The 21738-nt window shown below is 40.5% G+C and overlaps 1 protein-coding gene across 4 annotated transcripts in view; it reads left to right on the top strand.

Moving 5' to 3' along the window:
• NLGN4X (neuroligin 4 X-linked) overlaps positions 1–13445 on the top strand; it is a 154979-nt gene extending 141534 nt beyond the window's left edge. For all 4 annotated transcript variants that reach the window (XM_083612125.1, XM_083612127.1, XM_083612124.1 and 1 more), the window contains one exon: positions 9771–13445. In XM_083612125.1, the coding sequence (XP_083468251.1) occupies positions 9771–10617 (847 nt within the window). In that variant the 3' untranslated portion in view covers positions 10618–13445. The remainder of the gene's footprint in view (positions 1–9770) is intronic.
• The last annotated feature ends 8293 nt before the right edge of the window (positions 13446–21738 follow it).

Genomic DNA, 21738 nt, shown 5'->3' with positions numbered 1-21738 from the left:
CTGGAAAGGCTAAACAGGTCAGGAGACAAGAGACTTGAGTGTTTTTGTTTTTTTAATAAAATAAAATTAATTTTAAATAGAGATTGTACACAACAAACATAACAATTTACCAGTATTTATTTTTATATAAAAAAAGGTTCTCTCAAACCTTCTGAACTCCCTCCTTCCTTTCATGCGTTCCGTTTCTAAATTTTATTCGTGCATCTAAAGTTTATGTTATTTTACAAGTGTCATAGTATTCCTGCCAATGATTTCAACTGTTTACAGTGGTCTCTCAGATATTCCAGTCTTTCGCAAATATTTGGTCTTCCTGCTTTCTGATCTTTCTCATCAGTCTTGCCATTTTGCCATTTTGCCATATTCCATGAGCTTGGTCTGCCACTCTTCTCTGGTTGGTACTTTTTCTTCTTTCCATCTCTGGGCTAAGAGCATCTTTGCTGCTGTCGTTGCATACAAAAACAGTCTTTTATTTTCTTTTGGTAGTTCCGCACCTATAATTCCTAACATAAAAGCCTCTGGTTTTTTTAACAAAGGTTATCTTAAACATTTTTTTCAGTTCATTATATATCCCAGAATGTTGTTAAAACCCCACATGGCCACCACATATGATAAAGGGTACCTTCTTTCCTTTTACATTTCCAGCACACATTTGAACTGGTTCTATACATTTTCGCTATTTTACTAGGTGTCAAATACCAATAGTACATCATTTTCATATAATTTTCTTTCAGCGAACAGCAAGCTGTAAATTTCAAATCCTCTTTCCATAGCTTTTCCCCTGATGAAAACTGTGTATTATAACCAAAATCTCTTGCCCAGTGTATTATTACAGATTTAACTTCTCCATCTTTAGTAAACCATTCTAAAACTAATTGATACATTTTCAAAAGTAATTTCACATTATTTTGCAACAGATCTTTTTCAAACCTTGATATCTCTTTACCAAAACCCTTCTATTTATCCAATTTGAAGATATCATTTAATTGATTATACTGTAACCAGTATTTTAATAGCTCTCTGGTGTCTTCGACCTTTTTCAATTTTAATTGATCTTCCACTTCTGTTAGCAGCTCTTTATAGGTTGCCCAATCACCTCTCATATTTAGTTTTTTTAACAGATATTGCTTAAACTGGGTTCCTCTCTTCCCAACAATAATGATGTTTTATTGTTAATAAACAGTGCTTGTAGAATCAAACATGTAGGTGTTTGAAATATATAGAGAACAATTCCCAGGATGTCACAACCTTCTGTATCTGCTTATTATTTATATTACTGTTATTATTATTCCTGCAGGGTGTTAACAAGTTAGGCTTCAGCATTTATCTAAGGATTACAAAAGCTCCCTCATGATCCCATCTGTCAGTATTACTCATAATTTCAAGCAGTTTTGCACAGGCCGCCTGCTCAAGAGCTAATTTCAGCAGGGTGTACATAAAATTGTACACTCTCCTGGGTCTGGATTTATACCATACTTCCTAAAGACAGCAAAAATCTTTAGGAAGGGCCATTAATCATTTTACCATGCACCCAACTGTTAATATGATTACTAAGTCGAAATGAGACTGGCTATAACAAATATTCCCTATTTGGATTTGCTCTAAATTCACAATAAGCATTTGGAACTGTGTGACCTTGAAATCCCACCTGTTCTGTTGAAAAGTGAAGTATTTTCAGTTTTGCTAACCTTTTAGTACTCATAATAATATCATAGTCATTGGAGAAAATCACAAAATATGGAATCAATAAGAGAGAATGAATAGAATCTAAAGATGGTGTTCCACAGTTGCACTGTATATTTTGTGTTCTTTTCTTTTTTTTTACTAAAAACCAAACTATCTGTATTTAAAAAAATACATTTTCTTACAAAAATGATGGTCACAGTTCTACACCATTCACAAGCAAAGATGAAGATATGCAAAACTCCAGTTTAACTTGTGCTCACTGAACACACTGCAGTCTAGTTCCTTAAAAGAGATTTTCCCAGCACCCTGCACTGATAACACCAAATGTAGAATTGAAGGAGAGGATAGTGTGCCACTTCTGAAAAAGCCTAACCTATACCCCATGGTAATTAACAACTACTGCCTTGTCACAAATACTCTCTTTGGGGGCAAGGTACATGAGAGGCAGATACAAGTGGCAACACCACTGCAGGCACTCCTAAAGGAGACTGAATATCTAGACCAGTGTTTCCCAAACTTGGGTCTCCAGCTGTTTTTGGACTACAGCTCCCATCATCCACAGCTAGGGGTCAGGGATGATGGGAATTGTAGTCCAAAAACAGCTGGAGACCCAAGTTTGGGAAACACTGATCTAGACCCATTCCACTCTGGGTTCATAACTAGTTTGGGGACTGAAACTGCCATAGTCACCTCTGTCAGGAGAGGGTGTGTGAATGCAAACCTGTTGGTCTTACTATAACTCATCACCAGCTTTTAATACCATCCTCTTAGACCACTCTACAGGAGATGAATATTTGGGGCACTGTTCTGCAGTGGTTCCAGTCTTCTCTCCAGGAATGGTTCCAGAAGGTAGCATTGGATAAGTGCTTCTTGGCCCCCAGAAACATTTCAGCTGTTGGTTGCTGCAGGGCACTATATTGTTTTCAGACCTATTTTAACATCTAGATTACATTGTTGGGAGTTATTATTAGGAGTTTTGGAACCAGATATCATAAGTATGCTGATGCCCTGAGCATGCCCAGCCCAGGGAGGACAAATGGTTGATAGTTTAGATTCTTTATTGAGAAACCACATACTTTATGGTAGCTCAGAACATGAACATGACTAAGTAGATGGCATCCCTTCCCCAGGCTTGTGCTCTCAGCTGGACTGCTGGAGCAATGGCATGGCCACGCTTCCACCCTCATTTGATGTGGGCGCACAAACAACCTGCAATTTCTTGCATCACTGTGCCTGTCTCTCCAAGCCCATCCTGGTTCTGGAGTACAATGAGGAAGGTAATGGAGCAGATTCTACTGCCCCACTCTCTCTTCCTCTGCTTCTTCCTCTGCTCTTAGTTCATTCTGCCCTTCCTCTGGTCCCAGCTCCAGCCCCACATCCTGCACCTCCTCCCTCATAATATCCAACCACACAGACTCTTCTCCTTCCTGCAGCCTTGACTCCAGCTTCACAGCAGGCACAAAACTCCATATATCACTCTCCCTTTCCCCTGGATCAGCCTCCAGCCCCACAGCCTCAGCCACACACACCAGCAAGTCCTGTCAGCTGATGATATCCAACTCAATTTCTCTGTAACATCTGAATTGGGAATGGGTCTGAATGCAGTAATGGGCTAGATGAGGGCTAATCAACTGTCTGAATCCTAGCGGGTGAGTGCTTCCTGGATCTCAGAAGTCAGTATGTTGTGTGCCCGGGATGGGATCACACTGTCCCTGAAGGAGGAAGTTCACAGTAATAATAATAATAATTTATTATGTATACCCCGCCCATCTGGCTGGGTTTCCCCAGCCACTCTGGGCGGCTTCCAACAAAACAGTAAAATACAATAACCTATTAAACATTAAAAGCTTCCCTAAACAGGGCTGCCTTTAGGCGTCTTCTAAAAGTTTGGTAGTTATTTTTCTCTTTGACATCTGGTGGGAGGGCGTTCCACAGGGTGGGCGCCACTACCGAGAAGGCCCTCTGCCTGGTTCCCTGTAACTTGGCTTCTCGCAGCGAGGGAACCGCCAGAAGGCCCTTGGCACTGGACCTCAGTGTCCAGGCAGAACGATGGAGGTGGAGATGCTCCTTCAGGTATACTGGACCGAGGCCATTTAGGGCTTTAAAGGTCAGCACCAACACTTTGAATTGTGCTCGGAAACGTACTGGGAGCCAGTGTAGGTCTTTCAAGATCAGTGTTATATGGTCTCGGCGGCCGCTCCCAGTCACCAGTCTAGCTGCAGCATTCTGGATTAGTTGTAGTTTCCGGGTCACCTTCAAAGGCAGCCCCACATAGAGCGCATTGCGGTAGTCCAAGCGAGAGATAACCAGAGCATGCACCACTCTGGCGAGACAGTCCGCGGGCATAGCCAGCATTGATCTGACTGCACACCAATTGGAGGGCCCTGCATTTGCAATTCTCAGGGTCAGATAATGAGTGATAGCACCAATCAACTTTTGACCATCACTACTGCTAGTACAGCCGTTTTAGGGGTGTCAGATAAGAACAGCATACCGGTTGAATCGAGTGCATATTTCCATATACAGAATATGTGTGCAGAAGTCTGTTCCTGTACATGTATCTCTTTAGCTGTACTGGAAGTTGTGCTCCTAGTATTGAAAGGATCCCTTCCTCATCATAGTTCCTGTTGTTTCCCCCCCCCCCATAGTATATTTAGCTTTCTCTGGTGTGCTGTCTCTAACATAGTGGTCATTGTCTGCTATGAGACTGAAATATGGCCACTTTCTCTCAAGCAGAGTCTTGAAAACTTAATGAGCTTGCAGCCTGGAATGTTTAAGCAAGTATTCCACGGGGACTCAATATATATTTGTACTGTTTATGTTTGTAAGAAATAACTGGTGTAGCTGACTAGCCTCCCAGTAAAATCAGGAATACCTAGCCCCTCATGTTGTACACACACACACACACACACAAAATCTGACATGTTTTCAATTCCTAAATAAGGAAGCAACATCCAAAATCTTACTGTACAATTAATACTTAGTGCATCATTTGGAGGTTCTGCACTATTCCTCTAATTGGCACAGACCTCAGACCTCCTATGCTTACAAACTGCACACTATTTGATGGGCCCACTACAAGAACTAGGTTTTGAGGAGAGGGCAATGCTGCAAAACCACTAAGTGTCAAAAGACATGACAGCAAAAGGCATTTTGTGTTCCAGCCTGTAACTGGAGCTAGCATATGAAATGTGACAAAGGGTAGTGGCTGTTGAAAGCGGGAGAACATTAGGAATCAAAAGCAGCTATTTACTGATGCGGTATTTCCAGTTCCGCCAGCTTTATTCTTCAGTGTGCTCACAGAAATGAGACTGAAATGCTTGCGTGCAATTCCCTCCAAACAGTACTGTTTAAAATGCCATTAAGTGAGCAGAGAAGGCACTGTATAAATGTTTGCGGCATACACTTTGATGTGCTACCCTCATCACTAAATCTCAGATGGCTTTGTACATGATGGGTTAACTCCTTTTGCTTCTGTTTGGAAGCAAATTGGTAATTGCAAGCTTTCTCATAGGAGGCGTACCACTACTCTTCTTTCCAAGAGTTTCCTTCCCACTTGTACCATTGGCAAGTGCATGCACACACATTATCATCATATACCTCATTGGTAGAGCATCTGCATAGCATGCAAAAGGTCTCAGAGCTGGAAACTGGGCAGCCATTAACAGTCAGTGAATATAATACTGAGCTAGATGCTCCAGTCATCTGACTCAGTATAACTTGACAGCTTCCCATGTGTCTGTAGTGGAGAACTGCTTGAGAAGTCTCCCACCGATATACACAGCCAAAAGTACAAAGGCATTCACTTTAGATCTGCAGAGGAAACAAGCATAGGAAATGATAAAAGAATCAGCTCAAACACAGAAGATATACCCCACATTCGAGCCTATTTGTTTGGATGGTCCGAGAGGGGCTGTTTCCCAGTGATAGAGTACAGTCATACCTTCGGGTTGCGAACGTGATCAGTGTGGAAGGCACGTTCGCAACCCACGGCGCTGTGTCTGCGCACACGTGTGATGCAATTCGGTGCTTCTGCGCATGTGCGAACACCGAAACCTGGAAATAACCCGTTTTGGTACTTCTGGGTTTGGCCCGGTCTGCAACCTGAAAACTCGCAACCCACAGTGTTTGTAACCCAAGGTATGACTGTACTTGCTTTGTATGGAGATGGCTCCAGGTACAATCCCTGAGTACTCTAGTTAGAGTTGGAAAAGACCTCTGTCCATGGTGCTGGAAAGTTGCTTCAAGTTTAGTGTAGACAGTACTGTGCTAGCTTAACAAACTTAGTCTGACTTAGTAAAGGGCAGCTTCTAGTATGCAGCAGGTCATGTAGTACAAACTTCACAGCATTCTGCAAAAACAGGGATTAAACATTAAAGGAAGCCTTTGCATACTAATGCACAGTTCCATGGCAATCAACAAAAGCTGTAGTGAGAGCAGGCAGTTAATTTTAAAGAAATGTTGTACATGTACTGAATCTTGCTGACATTTTGAACCAGAGAAGAATTTGGGGGGGGGAATAGCATTTGACTTCTAATGCAGCCAAGGATTACTAGCTGCAAAAGCTCACATTCCGAGCTAAGTGATATCAAACTTTTGTAACGTTTCTATATTATAGAAACATACCCCCCCCCCCTTACCAGAAGGCTACATTTTCCTGTTACTCTCCCAAGATTGCTTGAATATTTTTCCACATGGATGATACTGAACTATAACCACCAGAAATACACTGCAAGCTATTTAATTTGATGCATTTCTTAAGACGGCATCCCTTACATGGGGGTATACTTGTCAGAAAAAAGTAAAAATTGAGGATGGTACTTGAGGATGGCACTTCGCCCCATCCTGTACCTTAGGAGCACATTTTATCTCTCCATTTCATTTCAAATTTCAGGTGGAATAAGAATCAACAAACTCCAGCTTCTTAGGTCTTAGCTTCTGCAGAATATGAGCATCAAAATGAATTAAAGCAGGTTTTGACAGTATTATCATTTGAGAGGTGGGATTGGTATTGTAGTACATAGATTAATGGTTTAAACAACCAGCATACCTTTCAAGATGCAAAATGCGTTGTCGTCATCATTTTTGGACTCTAGTGAATATTGGCATCTCATGTTTTGACATGAGTTCCTGGTCAAGTACCATATTGTCAAAATCATAGTTATTTGGGTCTACAGCTGGTTCTGTGCAGCTCCTGATCTAGCAAGTCTACTTTGAAGTGAAGTGAAGTCTACCTTAGCTGAATTGGGATCATATTATCCCACTGCTTACTCTTCAGGATTTACCAGCTCTTCCCTTCCCTTCCCTTCCCTTCCCTTCCCTTATTTGTAAAACAACTAATACTGTGGCATTCTTTACAAACAAAATTAATAGGTTTTGCCGAAGATGTTGAAGTCCTGCAGAATGGCAACAATAGTGTTTTAAACATGGATATTGCAACATAAGGTTTGCTAATAATATTAAAAATAATAATGCAGTATCAAATTATTTCCTTAGAACTAAGCACACAATATGCAAAATTCATAAATTATATAAGCTAATGTTCTCCCCACATTGGGCTATTCAGAAGTTTTAATGCTGCATTGAATGGCAAGAGAATTTCCCTTTCGTTAAAAATAGTAATAATGAAAGGCTAATTCTGTCAAAGGAACAGAAGGATATTATTAAGCTTAAATAATACTTTTGCCTGCTGTAATAACCAGCAGCTCTGTTTGAACAATGAAGGAACCTTTGGAGCATTTAATTGTGCTTATGGATATTTTGAATATATTTTGAAAAGTTGTAGCATTCTGCGAAAAGCAATACTGTAATGCTCGTTTCTAAAATAAATGAATGTAACATGTTTGGAAATAAAAATGAGAAACCTTGGTGTAATGCATTCTGCACTCTGGAGCAATATTGAAAAAGCACTAATTCGTCAAACAGAACCTGAGGAAAAAACGTAGCTTGTAACAAAAGACAGAATGCTGAGCTCAGCCATTGCAGTGCAACAAAGATATTCACATATTTGTCTTATTTCGGGGAAAGAATACATAACTGCTGTTGAAGCATGAAGCAAGGCTCCGTATCTCATAAATATTATCCCCCCACCATTTCTGTTTTGAAAGCAATGTGAGTCCTTTGTTGCAGTGTCTAATAAGGATGCCTAATAATCAGAGTAATGATAATCACTCTGATGCAACAAGACGATCTCTTGGTGTGGAAACAGATTTCCACCCATGGACCTTTCCTTCTGTATGCATAAAAAGGCTACTGGCAAGAAATGGGCATTGATTGCCCATGGGTGAGCAGGCAGTGCTTTCCCTTCCCCCTGGTGCAACTGATGATCAAAGCTGACAGCAATGGCTATCTGGGTGAAACAGAGATTGCTCACTGCAGCATGCCTTCCTGTGTTTGCAGTTCCTTGATATGCACTGGGCATGTGCAGCAAAACACTGGGAACCTGCTGTATTCTCCCAGCTGTCTTTGCCACTGATTAGGCTGTTAGCAGAACTTGCAAGAGCCCATGTGGTGTAGTGGTTAAAGTACTGGACTAAGACCTGGCAGACCAGGGTTCAAATCCCCACTCTGTCACAAAGCTCAATGGGTGACCTTGGGCCAGTCACAGCATCTCAGCCTAACCTACCTCACAGGGATGTTGTGGGAATTAAATGTGTACCACCTTGAGCTTCTTAGAGAGAAAAAAGTACAATATGAATGCACAAATAAATAAATAAATAAATGCTCCCTTAGATTTTCTTCACTATTTCAATTACCCACATTTCTGTAATGCTGTTTGTTCATGGCTATGGATGAGTCCCTTCCAACTCATCCAGAACATTATTCAGACTTTTCTAGTGTCCACACTTAATATTTAACAACAGGGAAAAAAGCTGTAGGGACTTTTTAAGCATATAACTTGAACACTCAAAAACCACAATTTCCTGCCACTCACTTGCCCTCCATGCCACCTTCTCCTCTTACTATGTTGGTATGTGGCGAGTAAAAAATGGCAGAAGTCTCCTCTGGAGGAAAGGATGTAGCTCGGGCCCTAGGTTTAATCCCTGGTATCTCCAGGTAGGGCTGAGAAAGACTCCTGCTGGAGAACCAGTGGTATCCAGTATTTGCAATATGAGCCACAGGGACCAGTGATCTGGCCCACAATAAGGCAGCTTCTTATATTGTGGAAAGAAAAATCTTCATGGGGTCTCCCCTTGGTTGCACATGCCTCACAGAAGGTAGTTTTCCTTCTGAAATTCTTAGTCAAGTTTCATAATTCCTAGCAAGGAATGATGTTCTGCATGTAATTTTCAGCTGATAATGCATTTGAAGGGAGTGATCTCTGCCGTTTTACCCTCTCCACATTTTCCCATGGTAACACCTATTACTTGTGGGAGGTGGTAGTGTTTTTGGAGGATAAGGGAGAAACAGAAGCATGGGGTTGGATCTGATTTGAAAAGGAGGAACCTGTTCAGGCTGGCGGGGGCAGTACTTTCTGCATAGTTCTAGTTAGAAGTGCATTGGGAAGGGAATTCAGTACAAAGGCTTAGGAGTAAAACAAATCAGATCACAATTTTGCTATCCCGTTTGTGAGAAGTGAAATCAGAAGAGCACCTATATAAGCCAGTTTGCCAGTTTATAGTGTTTGTCCAAATCTCCCCTTTTGAAGAAACAGTCTGATCTAAACATAATACAGAAAACTAGCTCTGATTATATATATGAACTTGAAGAACCAAAACCTGGCATCAATATCCTGAAATAAACATTGTTAAAGCTTGTAGTAGTATATCCGAGCATGTAATTATTTTCCAGGTTTGGGACTGCTTTGTAATTGTTAAGTTGTGGGTGAACATATCAGACGACACAGCGATTCTTCAAACAGCTCTTGTTTATTCACAGGCCAGAACAGACCTGAACTGAAGGGTTCAGTAAGCCTGCTTATATAGAGCTCCAGTATAATGTAACTGTAACAATTTTCTAAAACTATCCAATCACTGAACGTCACTTTTGATCTCTTATTTGCATAACTATCTACAGTATCCCCCTGCTGGCCCAGAGTGAGAACTTCAGTACATAACAGTAATATTGTTTTGTTTGTATATTTACAGGGATCCGAACCAACCTGTTCCCCAGGATACAAAGTTTATCCATACGAAACCCAATCGTTTTGAAGAAGTAGCCTGGTCTAAATATAATCCAAAGGACCAACTTTATTTACACATTGGCTTGAAACCCAGAGTCCGGGATCACTACCGAGCAACAAAAGTTGCTTTCTGGCTAGAACTTGTTCCACATTTACACAACCTGAATGAAATATTCCAGTATGTCTCCACAACAACGAAGGTGCCGCCTCCTGATATGACATCATTCCCTTACGTCACTAGGCGTTCTCCTGGTGGGAAGTTCACCACCAAGCGCCCACTGATGACACCGAGCAACAATCCGAAGCATTCGAAAGACACACAGAAAACGTCTCCAGATGATGCAAGTGTTCTGATAGAAAACAAGAGAGATTATTCCACAGAGCTGAGTGTTACCATTGCCGTAGGGGCATCTCTGTTATTCCTCAACATATTAGCATTTGCCGCGTTGTACTATAAAAAAGACAAGCGACGTCATGAGACGCACAGACGCCCCAGTCCACAGCGGAACACCACCAACGATATCGCCCACATACAGAACGAAGAGATAATGTCATTGCAGATGAAGCAGCTGGAGCACGATCACGAGTGTGAGTCACTACAGGCACACGACACCCTGAGACTCACCTGTCCACCTGATTATACCCTCACTCTTAGAAGATCTCCAGATGACATTCCACTCATGACGCCCAACACCATAACCATGATTCCAAACACATTAACAGGAATGCAGCCTTTGCATACTTTCAACACTTTCAGCGGAGGACAAAACAGTACTAATTTGCCCCATGGACATTCCACCACTAGGGTATAGCTCTGTTATTCGCCCCACCCCATGCCACCCGGAAGATTAAAAATAAGGAAAAAAAGGGGGGAAAGCAAAGAAAATAAATCATACTCTCCATCAAGCAACTTGTCTAAACAAAACAAAAAGATATAGAGAAAGAGAGAAAGGCAGACACAATTTTCTTACAGATCCTTTTCATAGGAACTCTGATATTCTATTAAAAAAAAAAAGATCACCTTCTCAAACCCTGTGAAATGTGAAATGTGTACATTGCTATTAGGATACTGCTTTAATATCTCAACCACTCTGATTGAAAGTTAAGAGTTGAGGCCTGAAGAGAATCACTTAGAAAGGATATGTATTGAGTGTAACAAACAGAAGCAGAAACTTCTGGAAACACAGAGCCAGTGACTGTACAGTTTTTTAATAAATAAAATTTTAAAAAAATGTTCTATATGTGCCATACCATGAATGGCCCTTGTTATACAAAAGACATCACCATGGGCTTTTACCCATCATAAGAAGCTGTAATCCAGAATGGGGAAATAAGATTTTATTATTAAAAAAAAATAGGACTGACTATGCAGTAAATACGTATAGTTCTGTGCAAAGAGATGACTTGCCAGCCTGAACTATATTTAAGAAACTTTGTAAAAAAAAATGTACATAGCTGTGAGTTTTAAAAAGAAGAAGCTTTTATTGGTGTTTTCAGTTTGAAAAGAGCTTTTAGAAAGATTGTGCTTTCAGTTGTGATCTATGTGTATAAACATTAATCATACCACCTCTGTTTCCTCCCAGACCAAAAGGAGGGTTTTCTTCTTAATTACTAGTGGTAAACCAACACATGAGGGTTTCTTTTTTTCTCCCTAATGTTTCATTTCTAGGAGAACATGATGTCATGCCGAGGATACAGACGACTGTGTGGCCTGCCAGATTTTCTTTTACAGGTTACACACATGCATGTTAAGGCGTTCATAGATAGGAAACAGTTGGGTTTGTTTTCCTAAAAATATATAAATATATAAATATATAAATCCTTTTTTCCTTTCCTTTCCTATTTTTGTGTTAGCCTTCATATACCGCAACACAGAGAAACAGATTTGAAGAATTACAAAAAAGCTTGTTAAAATTGAGCTATGAGTCCATATTTTTTGTTTTGTTTTTATTTCTTTTGGGTATCTGCTATGCCATGAATCGTTGCTTTCCAAATTGTGAGTGCCCTGATGCGTATTAAGAAGGCCTGCCTCTCTGGCCAGTCTTTTTCTGAGGAAGATTAGTTCTGCCTGCACCAGCAGTCTGCAGAAGAGGTTGATCTGAGAAACAACTGCTCTGCTATTTTGAACAAGGGAAACACATGAAGTGGAAGATGGGGAAGAAATAGTTTCTATTTACTGTTCGTTTAATAAAGTATGAGGGAAGATCTGGACGGAACAGTCTATAAAGAGCTTTTGGCCCAGTAGTAATTTGTAACCAAGCCCACAGTCTTTTGTTGCACCACAGAAAGGATGGATGGCCTGGAGAGCTAGAAGAAAACCATATCAAATGTACAATAGGTGAGTCGCCTTGAAGAAGCTGGATCATTTTACTGTGCAAAAGCATCAAACCTTTTTCTTAATTCCTCACTCTATTCCCGTTAACAGGGGAGTTTGGTATGAAAGGCAGCTGTTCCAACAAGATACTTGGCACCTCTGTATAAAGTTTTTAAAAAATATCAACTGTTATAAAGGTAGAATTGAGTTATTAATAAGTGAAGAATGGTTTATATTTTGTCTTTAGAAAACTGAAGTTAAAGTTGGTAACCAAAGATATTTGAACAGAGTTGCTCTGCACATGATCATATCTTTCCCAGGATGTATATTGTATTTTTTATTTCCCTGTGTTAAAAAGGGCACAACGCTGTATTATCATCCCCAGATAATCATATCTGACACAAGATGCCTTCTGCCTTTAGACTAGACAGCTTGCAACATACTATCTTACAGCTACTTTGACATCTTCTCATCTAGCTGTGTTATAGGTGCAGCTCCATACTGTTTCTGGCAAAGAAAGCAGGTCCTGACATTGAGAATCGCAAAAGGTGGATTGGCAATCCAGCAAATTGACTAATGTGGTCCATACTGAAGTCTTGTTGGAAATTGAAAACTTGTATATGCTTTCTGCTTCTTGGTGAGGGTTTACATGAGCTTAGAGCTCGGTTTGTCACCCAATATTAAATGGGGATGAAGGGAAAAAACAATTGCCTTCCATGATCTTTACTGTAATCTTAATTAAAGCTGGGCCTATTCTATGCCATTCTCACAATTGACGCATTGCCTCCACTAAGACACAACAGTTCTTCACGACTTGTGGGATTAAAGAGAATGGGATGTGATGGCATCTTAGTTGGGTATGTTTGTTATGTGAATTATGGTATTTGTTTAGTATTTCCAGTTGTCTTCTGCTAGCAACATGTACAGTACTGTGTCAGGCTTGTGACATTTGGGTAAAACCGTTTCTGTAAGTGAATGATTTTAGCTTTTAAAAACAATGACAATGACGTCACTTTAATAATCTAATACGTCTGGACAGATGTATGATTTATAAATGGAAATTTTTAGGCTCTTCATAGGATTCTATAATAATAACAACAAAGTATACTTTAAAAAAAACTATAAAAGGAAAGAAAAAAGAACTTTCCCAGGCTTTTCTTCTTGACCTTAAGAGGCACGCAGGGTTTCTTTTTATTATTGTTTCTGCATTTTTCTTTTCTTTTTTGGTTCTGCCTTAAGTAAGGATAGAAGATATATATGGCTGGACACATATGTATAAACTTTTCAGCAGCATTTTTAATAATAAAATATCACAGTATTTTCTAATGCTTTGTGCAAATAATTATGTGTTTATCCTTTTTGTAAAGAAAACAATCATTTTAAAAACCTGACACCTGTACTTAAGCTCTCGGGTCTCCATAGAGGCTTGTCATGTATGGCAGCGGGTTCAACTGGTAGGTTGGATTTGGGTTCATATTATAATTACCACTGCTGTAAGCCTATTGCCAAGTGAAATCCATGCCTGATGCTGAACTACCAAACAGCAAGTACTATTTGTTATTGCATATGAATTCCATCACTTTTCTGAAGCTCTTGTTGGTGCCAAATGAAAACGAAATGCTTGAACAACAACATGTGCCCAAATTTTCATAATTAGCAATCAGTCCAATGAGGTTGGAGTGATGTCTTGCCTAGTTTTGTTTCTGAAGTTGACCCGTACAGTCTGCAACTCAAATTTAAGAACATATGAAGGTGCCTTATATTGTATTAGACTGTTGGTATCTAGCTCAATAAAAGGGACGCGGGTGGCGCTGTGGGTTAAACCACAGAGCCTAGGACCTGCCGATCAGAAGGTCGGCGGTTCGAATCCCCGCGATGGGCTGAGCTCCCGTTGCTCGGTCCCAGCTCCTGCCAACCTAGCAGTTCGAAAGCCTGTCAAAGTGCAAGTAGATAAATAGGTACCGCTCCGGCGGGAAGGTAAACGGTGTTTCCGTGCGCTGCTCTGGTTCACCAGAAGTGGCTTAGTCATGCTGGCCACATGACCCGGAAGCTGTACACAGGCTCCCTCGGCCAATAAAGCGAGATGAGCGCCGCAACCCTAGAGTCGGTCACGACTGGACCTAATGGTCAGGGGTCCCTTTACCTTTACCTTTTACCTAGCTCAATATAATTTAAACTACATCTCAATAGCATCTCCAAAGTTTCAGGCAGGGGTCTTTCGTAGTCCATTAGCAGCCCATATGACAGTGTCATTGGGACGTTCCAAACAGACCATGTCATTGGTGCTTACCTGAGGGGGGGCAAGAGGTGGGGAGTTGGGTGCTGTCCCACACAGCACTGAGTTCCCTGCACCTTGCCCTGCCCCATCTCCTACTGGTAAGCGCCAGTGAAATGCTGTGTTCAGAAGCTAGGAGAGCAGCTAGGAGAGCAGTGATGCCCCACCTACTCCACCACACAGCCTGCCATGGTCCCGGACCTATCTGGAAATGCCACAAATGGAACCTGGGAACATCTGCATGGGCTTTGGTGAGACTCAAACTGGGTGTCCTGCAGATAGGGATGTGGGATAAATTCAATTCAGTTCAGATGTTAAGGCAATCTTAGCTAATTAGATCTTTTCAAAACCATAAAGAAACTGAAACACAGCCTTCCTTCAAAATCCACATTTCTCTGAATTTTGCAATGCAGCTTTCCAAGCAAGCATCGTGTGTTTCTTTTTAAAGTCATATTCTAGCACAAAGTGCATCTTATGACATATATCAGTGAAAATAGCTTACAAAATGCATTATATCGGGGGATATGTGCATATTAGGCAAAAATGCATACAAAAATGTATACATTAGGAGACATTTTCATGAAGACTTTAAACCAAAGGGGATCACAAAGTGTTATGAAAATATGGATAACTGAATTTAATACTGGAAAGATGAGAAACAGACATAAAGAGAAACATTATATTAGACCATGTCTTCTTGCAGATCAGGAATTAGCTGTCTGTCGCCTGTACTACTAGGCTAAAAGGCTGGACTTTCAATTAAAGCTCACTATTTCTCCAAAATATTGAAACAGCTATTATTGATAACTACAGCATATGGAAACCTTGAATGCAGCCCTAAGAATTGCAGCCTTCCTGGTGTGACCAGGAAGTGTGTCCAGTCCCAACAAACATGTTGAGAACAAATACTTAGATCACTTCTTTTGGCCTACAGTTAGCACCGTCAAGCATAGATTTCAAGTGCAGGGAAGCATTCATGCAAGCCAAATGGAAGACCTGGGAATCTATTCATTACGACAAACACTCAAAAGATAGTGGTTCAGGTTGAGAGAAAAGATAAAATGGGAGAAGCTTGTCTCTCCGGGTAAGTAAGTTCCAGTTGATTTATTTTAATGTATTGTCCCTTTCTCCCTCAAGGCTCAAGATGGTAAAAACAATGTGTGTTTGTGTGTGATTTTCATTTTACAGATACAGTGGTACTTCGGGTTAAAAACTTAATTCGTTCTGGAGGTCCGTACTTAACCTGAAATTGTTTTTAACCTGAGGTACCACTTTAGCTAATGGGGCCTCCCACTGCCGCCACACCGCCGCCACACGATTTCTGTTCTCATCCTGAAGCAAAGTTCTTAACCCGAGGTGCTATTTCTGGGTTAGCGGAGTCTGTAACCTGAAGCGTCTGTAACCCAAGGTACCACTGTATGGCTTTTTATTTAAAGCACTTAATATTTGAAATTATTTTAAAGATTTATGTGTTTTCTTAAAATGCCTTCATCAAATTTGGTTTCAGTGCAATTTACATACCGGATTCCAGTCCGTACTTCAACTTTTGCGAACAAAAGAATGTAAGAAAAGTCCAACTGGATCAGGCCAATGGTCCACCTACTCCAGCATCTTGTTCTCACAGTGGCCAACCAGATGCTTACATGAAACCCACCAATAGGACCTTAACACAACAATGCTGTTCCCCCCAATTGTGATTCCTAGCAACTGACATACAAAGGTATGCTCCCTCTGAGAATGAAGGTAGAACACAGCCATTGTGGTCAGATGGCAACTTCTATCCAAGGAAGGCTTTTGATTCAACAGAAAGATTCCTTTGGTAGATGAGGACACAATTGCTTTTGCTGATTCCTTGCTCTCCCAACTTCCTCCCTGCCACACAATCCATAATATATCTATGATCAGAAAGTGCACTTCCGTTTGCCAAAGGGCAAGCCTTGATCTATCCCCAAATAAGTGCTCTATGGAACAAAAGTAGATTTTCTTGGAGGATTTGCTTCTGTGTTTGCATATAGAACAGGTACACTTATGCACTCCTGTGGGAAGAAAATAGATATATACATAAAAGCAGATACTATGAAGTTGTTTTGGAGGTTGCTGTTTGAATTATTGGGGGGTTTGCTTCATCCTGAGCAGGAACTAGTACATTCATGTGAGAAGGCTACTTTTTAAATTTTCTTTTGGGATACAGATCCCCATTTTTTAAAACTATAAATCTCAAAGAAATAAATACTTTTTCTTGCACACAATACATTATTAACATTCCAAATTTCTTGAATCTTGCCAACAGGCTACTTGAGCAGAATCTAAGGCATAAGAGAACTGTGGAGTAATTATGAGTGGAACTGAAGGAATCTACTCACCCCTATAATTATAATCTACTCATCCCTAGAATTATAAAAGAGTCCAGATTGTCTAAACTTTAGCTATTTAAATGTTAGCCATTTAACCATTGATACAACTGTATGTGCTGAATGTTTAATCACACATTTGCATATCTGAACATTTGGGATGTTCCCCAGATCATTTCTGTGAAAAGAGGTTATACTGTATAGCCATAATTTTGTTCACAAAATCTACTAAGGGATGGGAGAGAAAATTATTCAGTTTGCATTTTGATGCAAACTGACCTAATTTTCCAGTCCTGGATGTACATTCAGGTTGGAATGCACTTCTTTGAATTTTGTGACACCATTTCAATTAGGGAAAAAATGCACACAAGGATGTGTATTTTATGAGGGAAATGCATTTGAGGTATGCATTGAAAAGTATACAAAATGTGCATTTTAAAGGAATAATGTGTATCAAGTATGCATTAGAGCATGGGTAGGCAAACTAAGGCCCGGGGGCCAGATCCAGCCCAATCGCCTTCTAAATCTGGCCTGTGGACGGTCTGGGAATCAGCGTGTTGTTACATGAGTAGAATGTGCTCTTTTATTTAAAATGCATCTCTGTGTTATTTGTGGGGCATAGGAATTCATTGTTTCCCCCCCCTTCAAAATATAGTCCGGCCCCCCACAAGGTCTGAGGGACAGTGGACCTGCCCCCTGCATTAGAGGGAAAAGTTGAAATGTGAATTTTTCACTTTTTAAAAAAATCTACAGAAGGGTATAGAAGAGAAACGACCTATCATTAAGTGCATGCAAAGTGGTCATGAAACAGAAACATCTCTACTTCCACTCTAATAATATGTGTCCATTCCTTCGACTCCAATTAAAATCTTGCACACAGTTCTTAGATTCAGTTTTAGTCAAGTCTCTCACACGACTTCAGAAAATGTCCACATCCAAACTGAAGAATCTGGTCTGTGATGGGAACTTAAGTCTTTGGAATCAGCTGCCTGAATGTTCAGTCAGGTGGCACAGTTCATATTGTAGCCCGAGTGGTACCTTTGGGGAACACAGCTCTATCTGCAAGAGTTTTTGCAGAAATCAGTTATGGGAGTAGGGATGCTAAAGTTCTGGGGCCTGGTTCTATATCAAGATTTCCCCAGTCACCTTATACTTCTCTAATTATGCACTAATGTGTGAAAGACTACTGTTAACTGGTACATCATGGATACAGTCAGCCACAGTGTGTCTAATTGTGTGACAGCATTTCGCTTAGCCTGTAACATCAAGGGAATTGCAGCTGATTATATTTGTAGTCAGCTAGTTAATGTGTAGTCATCCATATATATTTTTCTGTATACAAAGTGAATATCTCGCTGTTCATGCAGATTAAATAAGACAGTAGAGGCAAGTACATGGGATCACAGCAGCAATGGTTTTTTGGATATCACCCAGAAGTCCACCTGCCAGACATGGATCCTTTCTAAAAAGCCAACCATAAACAAAATATTTTTAACTCCTTATGCAAGCTTCAAGTAATAATTCAAGGTCTGAATTATGCTGCTTTGTAGTATAGAGATATGTGTCCCCTTTCTTTTATATTTTTAACTGACCATTATAGCTCTAAATAGGTAGCTCTTTTGGTCTGTTAGAATAAAGCGCACATGGACCACATGCTACAAACATTTTAAAGCATTCTGTTCTTTTCAGAAATTATCAGAATGAGTTCAAACTTTTGCTGCTAACAGTGTTCTAACAAGAGCCCTTAAGTCATACAAAATGTATCTAAAGGGCTAAGTGCCACTTGTGGTTTTTTGTTTTATACCATCGAGTATTGTACATAGCAAATTATTTTTGACAAATTTACAGAAAGAGTGCATATGAACTGGATAACATTATAGAGGACAGCTTACAATTTCGGAAGTTTCAGTTTGGGTACATTTAGATCAGACACACACACACACACACACACACACACACACACACATATATATATGAGAGACTTATTCAAGGTCTCCTATAACTAAATTATGATTGGTAGCATGAAGATAAAATATTATTGGTGATAGCTCTGTGGATTAATTCTCAGGCTCAGGATCTAATCCATCATTTTTGAAGAAGGAGAGAGATTTCTTTAGAAAGAACTAAAATTACACCTTTCAAAGTTGTTTCTCATATCAAAAGGAAATGCATCAGACCTCGCTACTTTTCACCAATTCTCTTGAGCATGACATACTCAGTGATGTTCACTGACCATGTGCAAAGACATTCTGATTGCTGTGTGGGATGTGACTACGTTAGTTGACTCACATTATTTTATTAGCTGGAGTTCTCTGGTATCTCTAATGTAATCCTGTTTGCCCCTGCAAAGGTTCTACATTTTGCTTTTCTCACTTGATCTGGGATTATTTGCTTGTCACCTACCACTGACAATGATTATGGCACATCCACAAGACTCCACTGGTTTATAGTGTGTGGTAGAAGAATTTGGCCTAATTCAGTCACACTGACCTCAAGCAGAGAGTTTCAGAAATTTGAATTAGGGAGGGAGAGGGGAGGAACACAAGATGGAAGGGTTTAATGCAAAGGGTATAGCTCCAACCAGCCCCATGCAGAGTGGAGGACAGCCAGACACACTTGCCCCGGGCTTCAGAGGGCTAGGCTGGCTGGGGTGCCCTTCCAGGGGCCTGTTGGACTTAAGTGGTTATGACAAGAACTTTATCCTAACAAGACTCCCAACCCAGGCATCAGACAAACTATGCAGAAGCCTGGGTGGTCATAGTAATGCTACCATCTCCTAGAGGTGGGATCTATGCTTTTAAGGAAGATGTTCAGAAGGTTTTATGTCCACAGATGAGTGTTCCAAGAGTTATTTGGTCTTTATTTTCTCCTGCTACTCTCTTCCTCTGTTCTTACAACAGCCAGACTAGCAGAAATTAGGGCCCAGACCAATGGCACAGAAGATGCTGAAATGCATTCCTCTTCTCCAGAGCTGCAATCTGGAAAGTCGAAGTAATCACTCCTAGTCACTGAGTACATTTTTCATCTTCTGCTGCATTTCTTGGCTCTGTCTAGTCTCTCAGCATGACAGGTTTTGAGTGACTGAGGTCTGCCATACAGTGGATATTCATCTGTGGAGGTTTCATGTCCTTCATGTCTAGTTCCTCTATTTTCACCCTTTATCTTTTTCTCCCCAAGGGCAGCAGTGACAGGCATTGATCTCCCTGACTTTTCTCCTTTTATCCTGCCAACTACCAAAACTTATTAGCTATAATCTCTGCCCCGTTCAGTGTTTGTTGTCTTTGGTGAGTGCAGGTGTATTTAACCCCCAGATGCCCCTACACACTCCCTAGTATCTAGCCTACTCAACCTTAGCTCCTTATCTTATGCTTTTGACCATTTGATCTGTGTTACTTCTTGCTGAATGTCTGCAATATTTAGTGGATTCAGTCCTGGATAAAACAAGAGCTGGTGCTACTGACGCTGCTCATCAACACAAGGTGAACTGCACATCTATTTGTCCTAGACAGTATTGGTGGAAATCAATTGCTTCATACTGGTAGTCATGATAGTGCCAGTGCAACTCCTGGAGAAGGTAATATTGTTCAGCTTCTAAACCTTAAGTTTCAATGTCAGAAAGATCTGTGTTTAGGGTGTAGGCTATGTGTAGGCTGATTTTGGTTGGTATTGCCACCAACCTCATTATGGTGATATGTAGTAGTCATGTGGTCAGATTTAAATATCCCTGCTAAATGTTGTGGCTATTTGAAAAATACAGGAAGGCCATTATTTTTTGGTTCATCTCAGGTGTCAAAATGGGTTGGCCACAGTTTTGTGTCAACATCAAATGAGCTTCACCTACTTTGGGGGCAACCAGTGACACTCCCAACAGATTTACATGGGACTTCTGATATAAATGATTGTGGAAGGATAAGAAGTTGAAGGTTTCAAAAAGGTAGGTATGAGGAACGGCGGGGATAATTTTGCATGTCTTATCAAAATTCATTCATCCTATCTTGAACTTCTCTTCATGATTTGCCTGAGCAGATGCAACCGTCTTTGCATCCATGGAGGTGAAAACGTAGGCATGTACAGAATGCCTTTCCCACCCTAACTTCTGATAAAGTCCACACATTATCAACATTTTCATGGGCTCCTTTGATAGTTCTCTGATCTTTCCACCTGAAGAGGAATCTCTACATTCACTACAAATTTTGCTTTAAGGCTCATGTCCGTGGCACTCCTAGATCAAAGAAATAATAAATCAAAAACATCTACATAAGGAAGAAAAGTGTGTGTGGTGTACTACTGCAAACTGCTGCATAAGCACTTAAGAGTTAAGGATCCTGTAGAATAACTTCAGTGGCAGTCTGGTGTCTCAAGCTGTGACCTTCTGTTGTCATTGGGAACACAGGGTGTCTTAAATTTAAAAGCAGTACTAAGTGTTGTTGTGTGATCAACCCTCCATTGTCCTTGATATTCTTTTTCATTCCTGCCGAATACTTGAAAAATCACAGAGAGGAGAATTATAAATGTTTGACAGAAGATTTTTTAAAACCCATATGCACATTTTGCAGGCCCTTTCTCACAACTTGTGAGCATAGGAGCCAACTCCTAGGGGTCGAGGTTCCTTCACCCCGCCTAAAATATTTGAGAGTGCTGGGCCCCCCAAAGTTGATGGGCATTGTCATTCAAATGGTGTGTGTGTGCCATGTCATGTGATTGATTATGCAGTGTGGGACTTACCTGCCCCCCCCATATTTTACTCAAGTTGGCACCCCTGCTTATGAGTTTCTCCACTTTCAAAGCAAAATCCCTCTTGCCTTTAAAAAGGGAAATAATCTTATCAATATCAAAAAGCAGGGCCCAAGAATAGGAGAAAAGACATATATCCGGATAACTGAGGTGGGAGGGAGACCAAGTTACAATCCCATTTCAGGGGTGAAGCGTTGAGTCTAAATTATAAACCATGTGTGATGAAATTTATAGAAATATATTTGTATTTATGTAGCTA

Source organism: Podarcis filfolensis, assembly GCF_964270895.1.
Source record: "Podarcis filfolensis genome assembly, chromosome: 4".
In the NCBI taxonomy this organism is placed as follows: domain Eukaryota; kingdom Metazoa; phylum Chordata; class Lepidosauria; order Squamata; family Lacertidae; genus Podarcis; species Podarcis filfolensis.
Note: the sequence above shows the minus strand (reverse complement) of the source record. Positions and strands in the feature narration are given on the sequence as shown.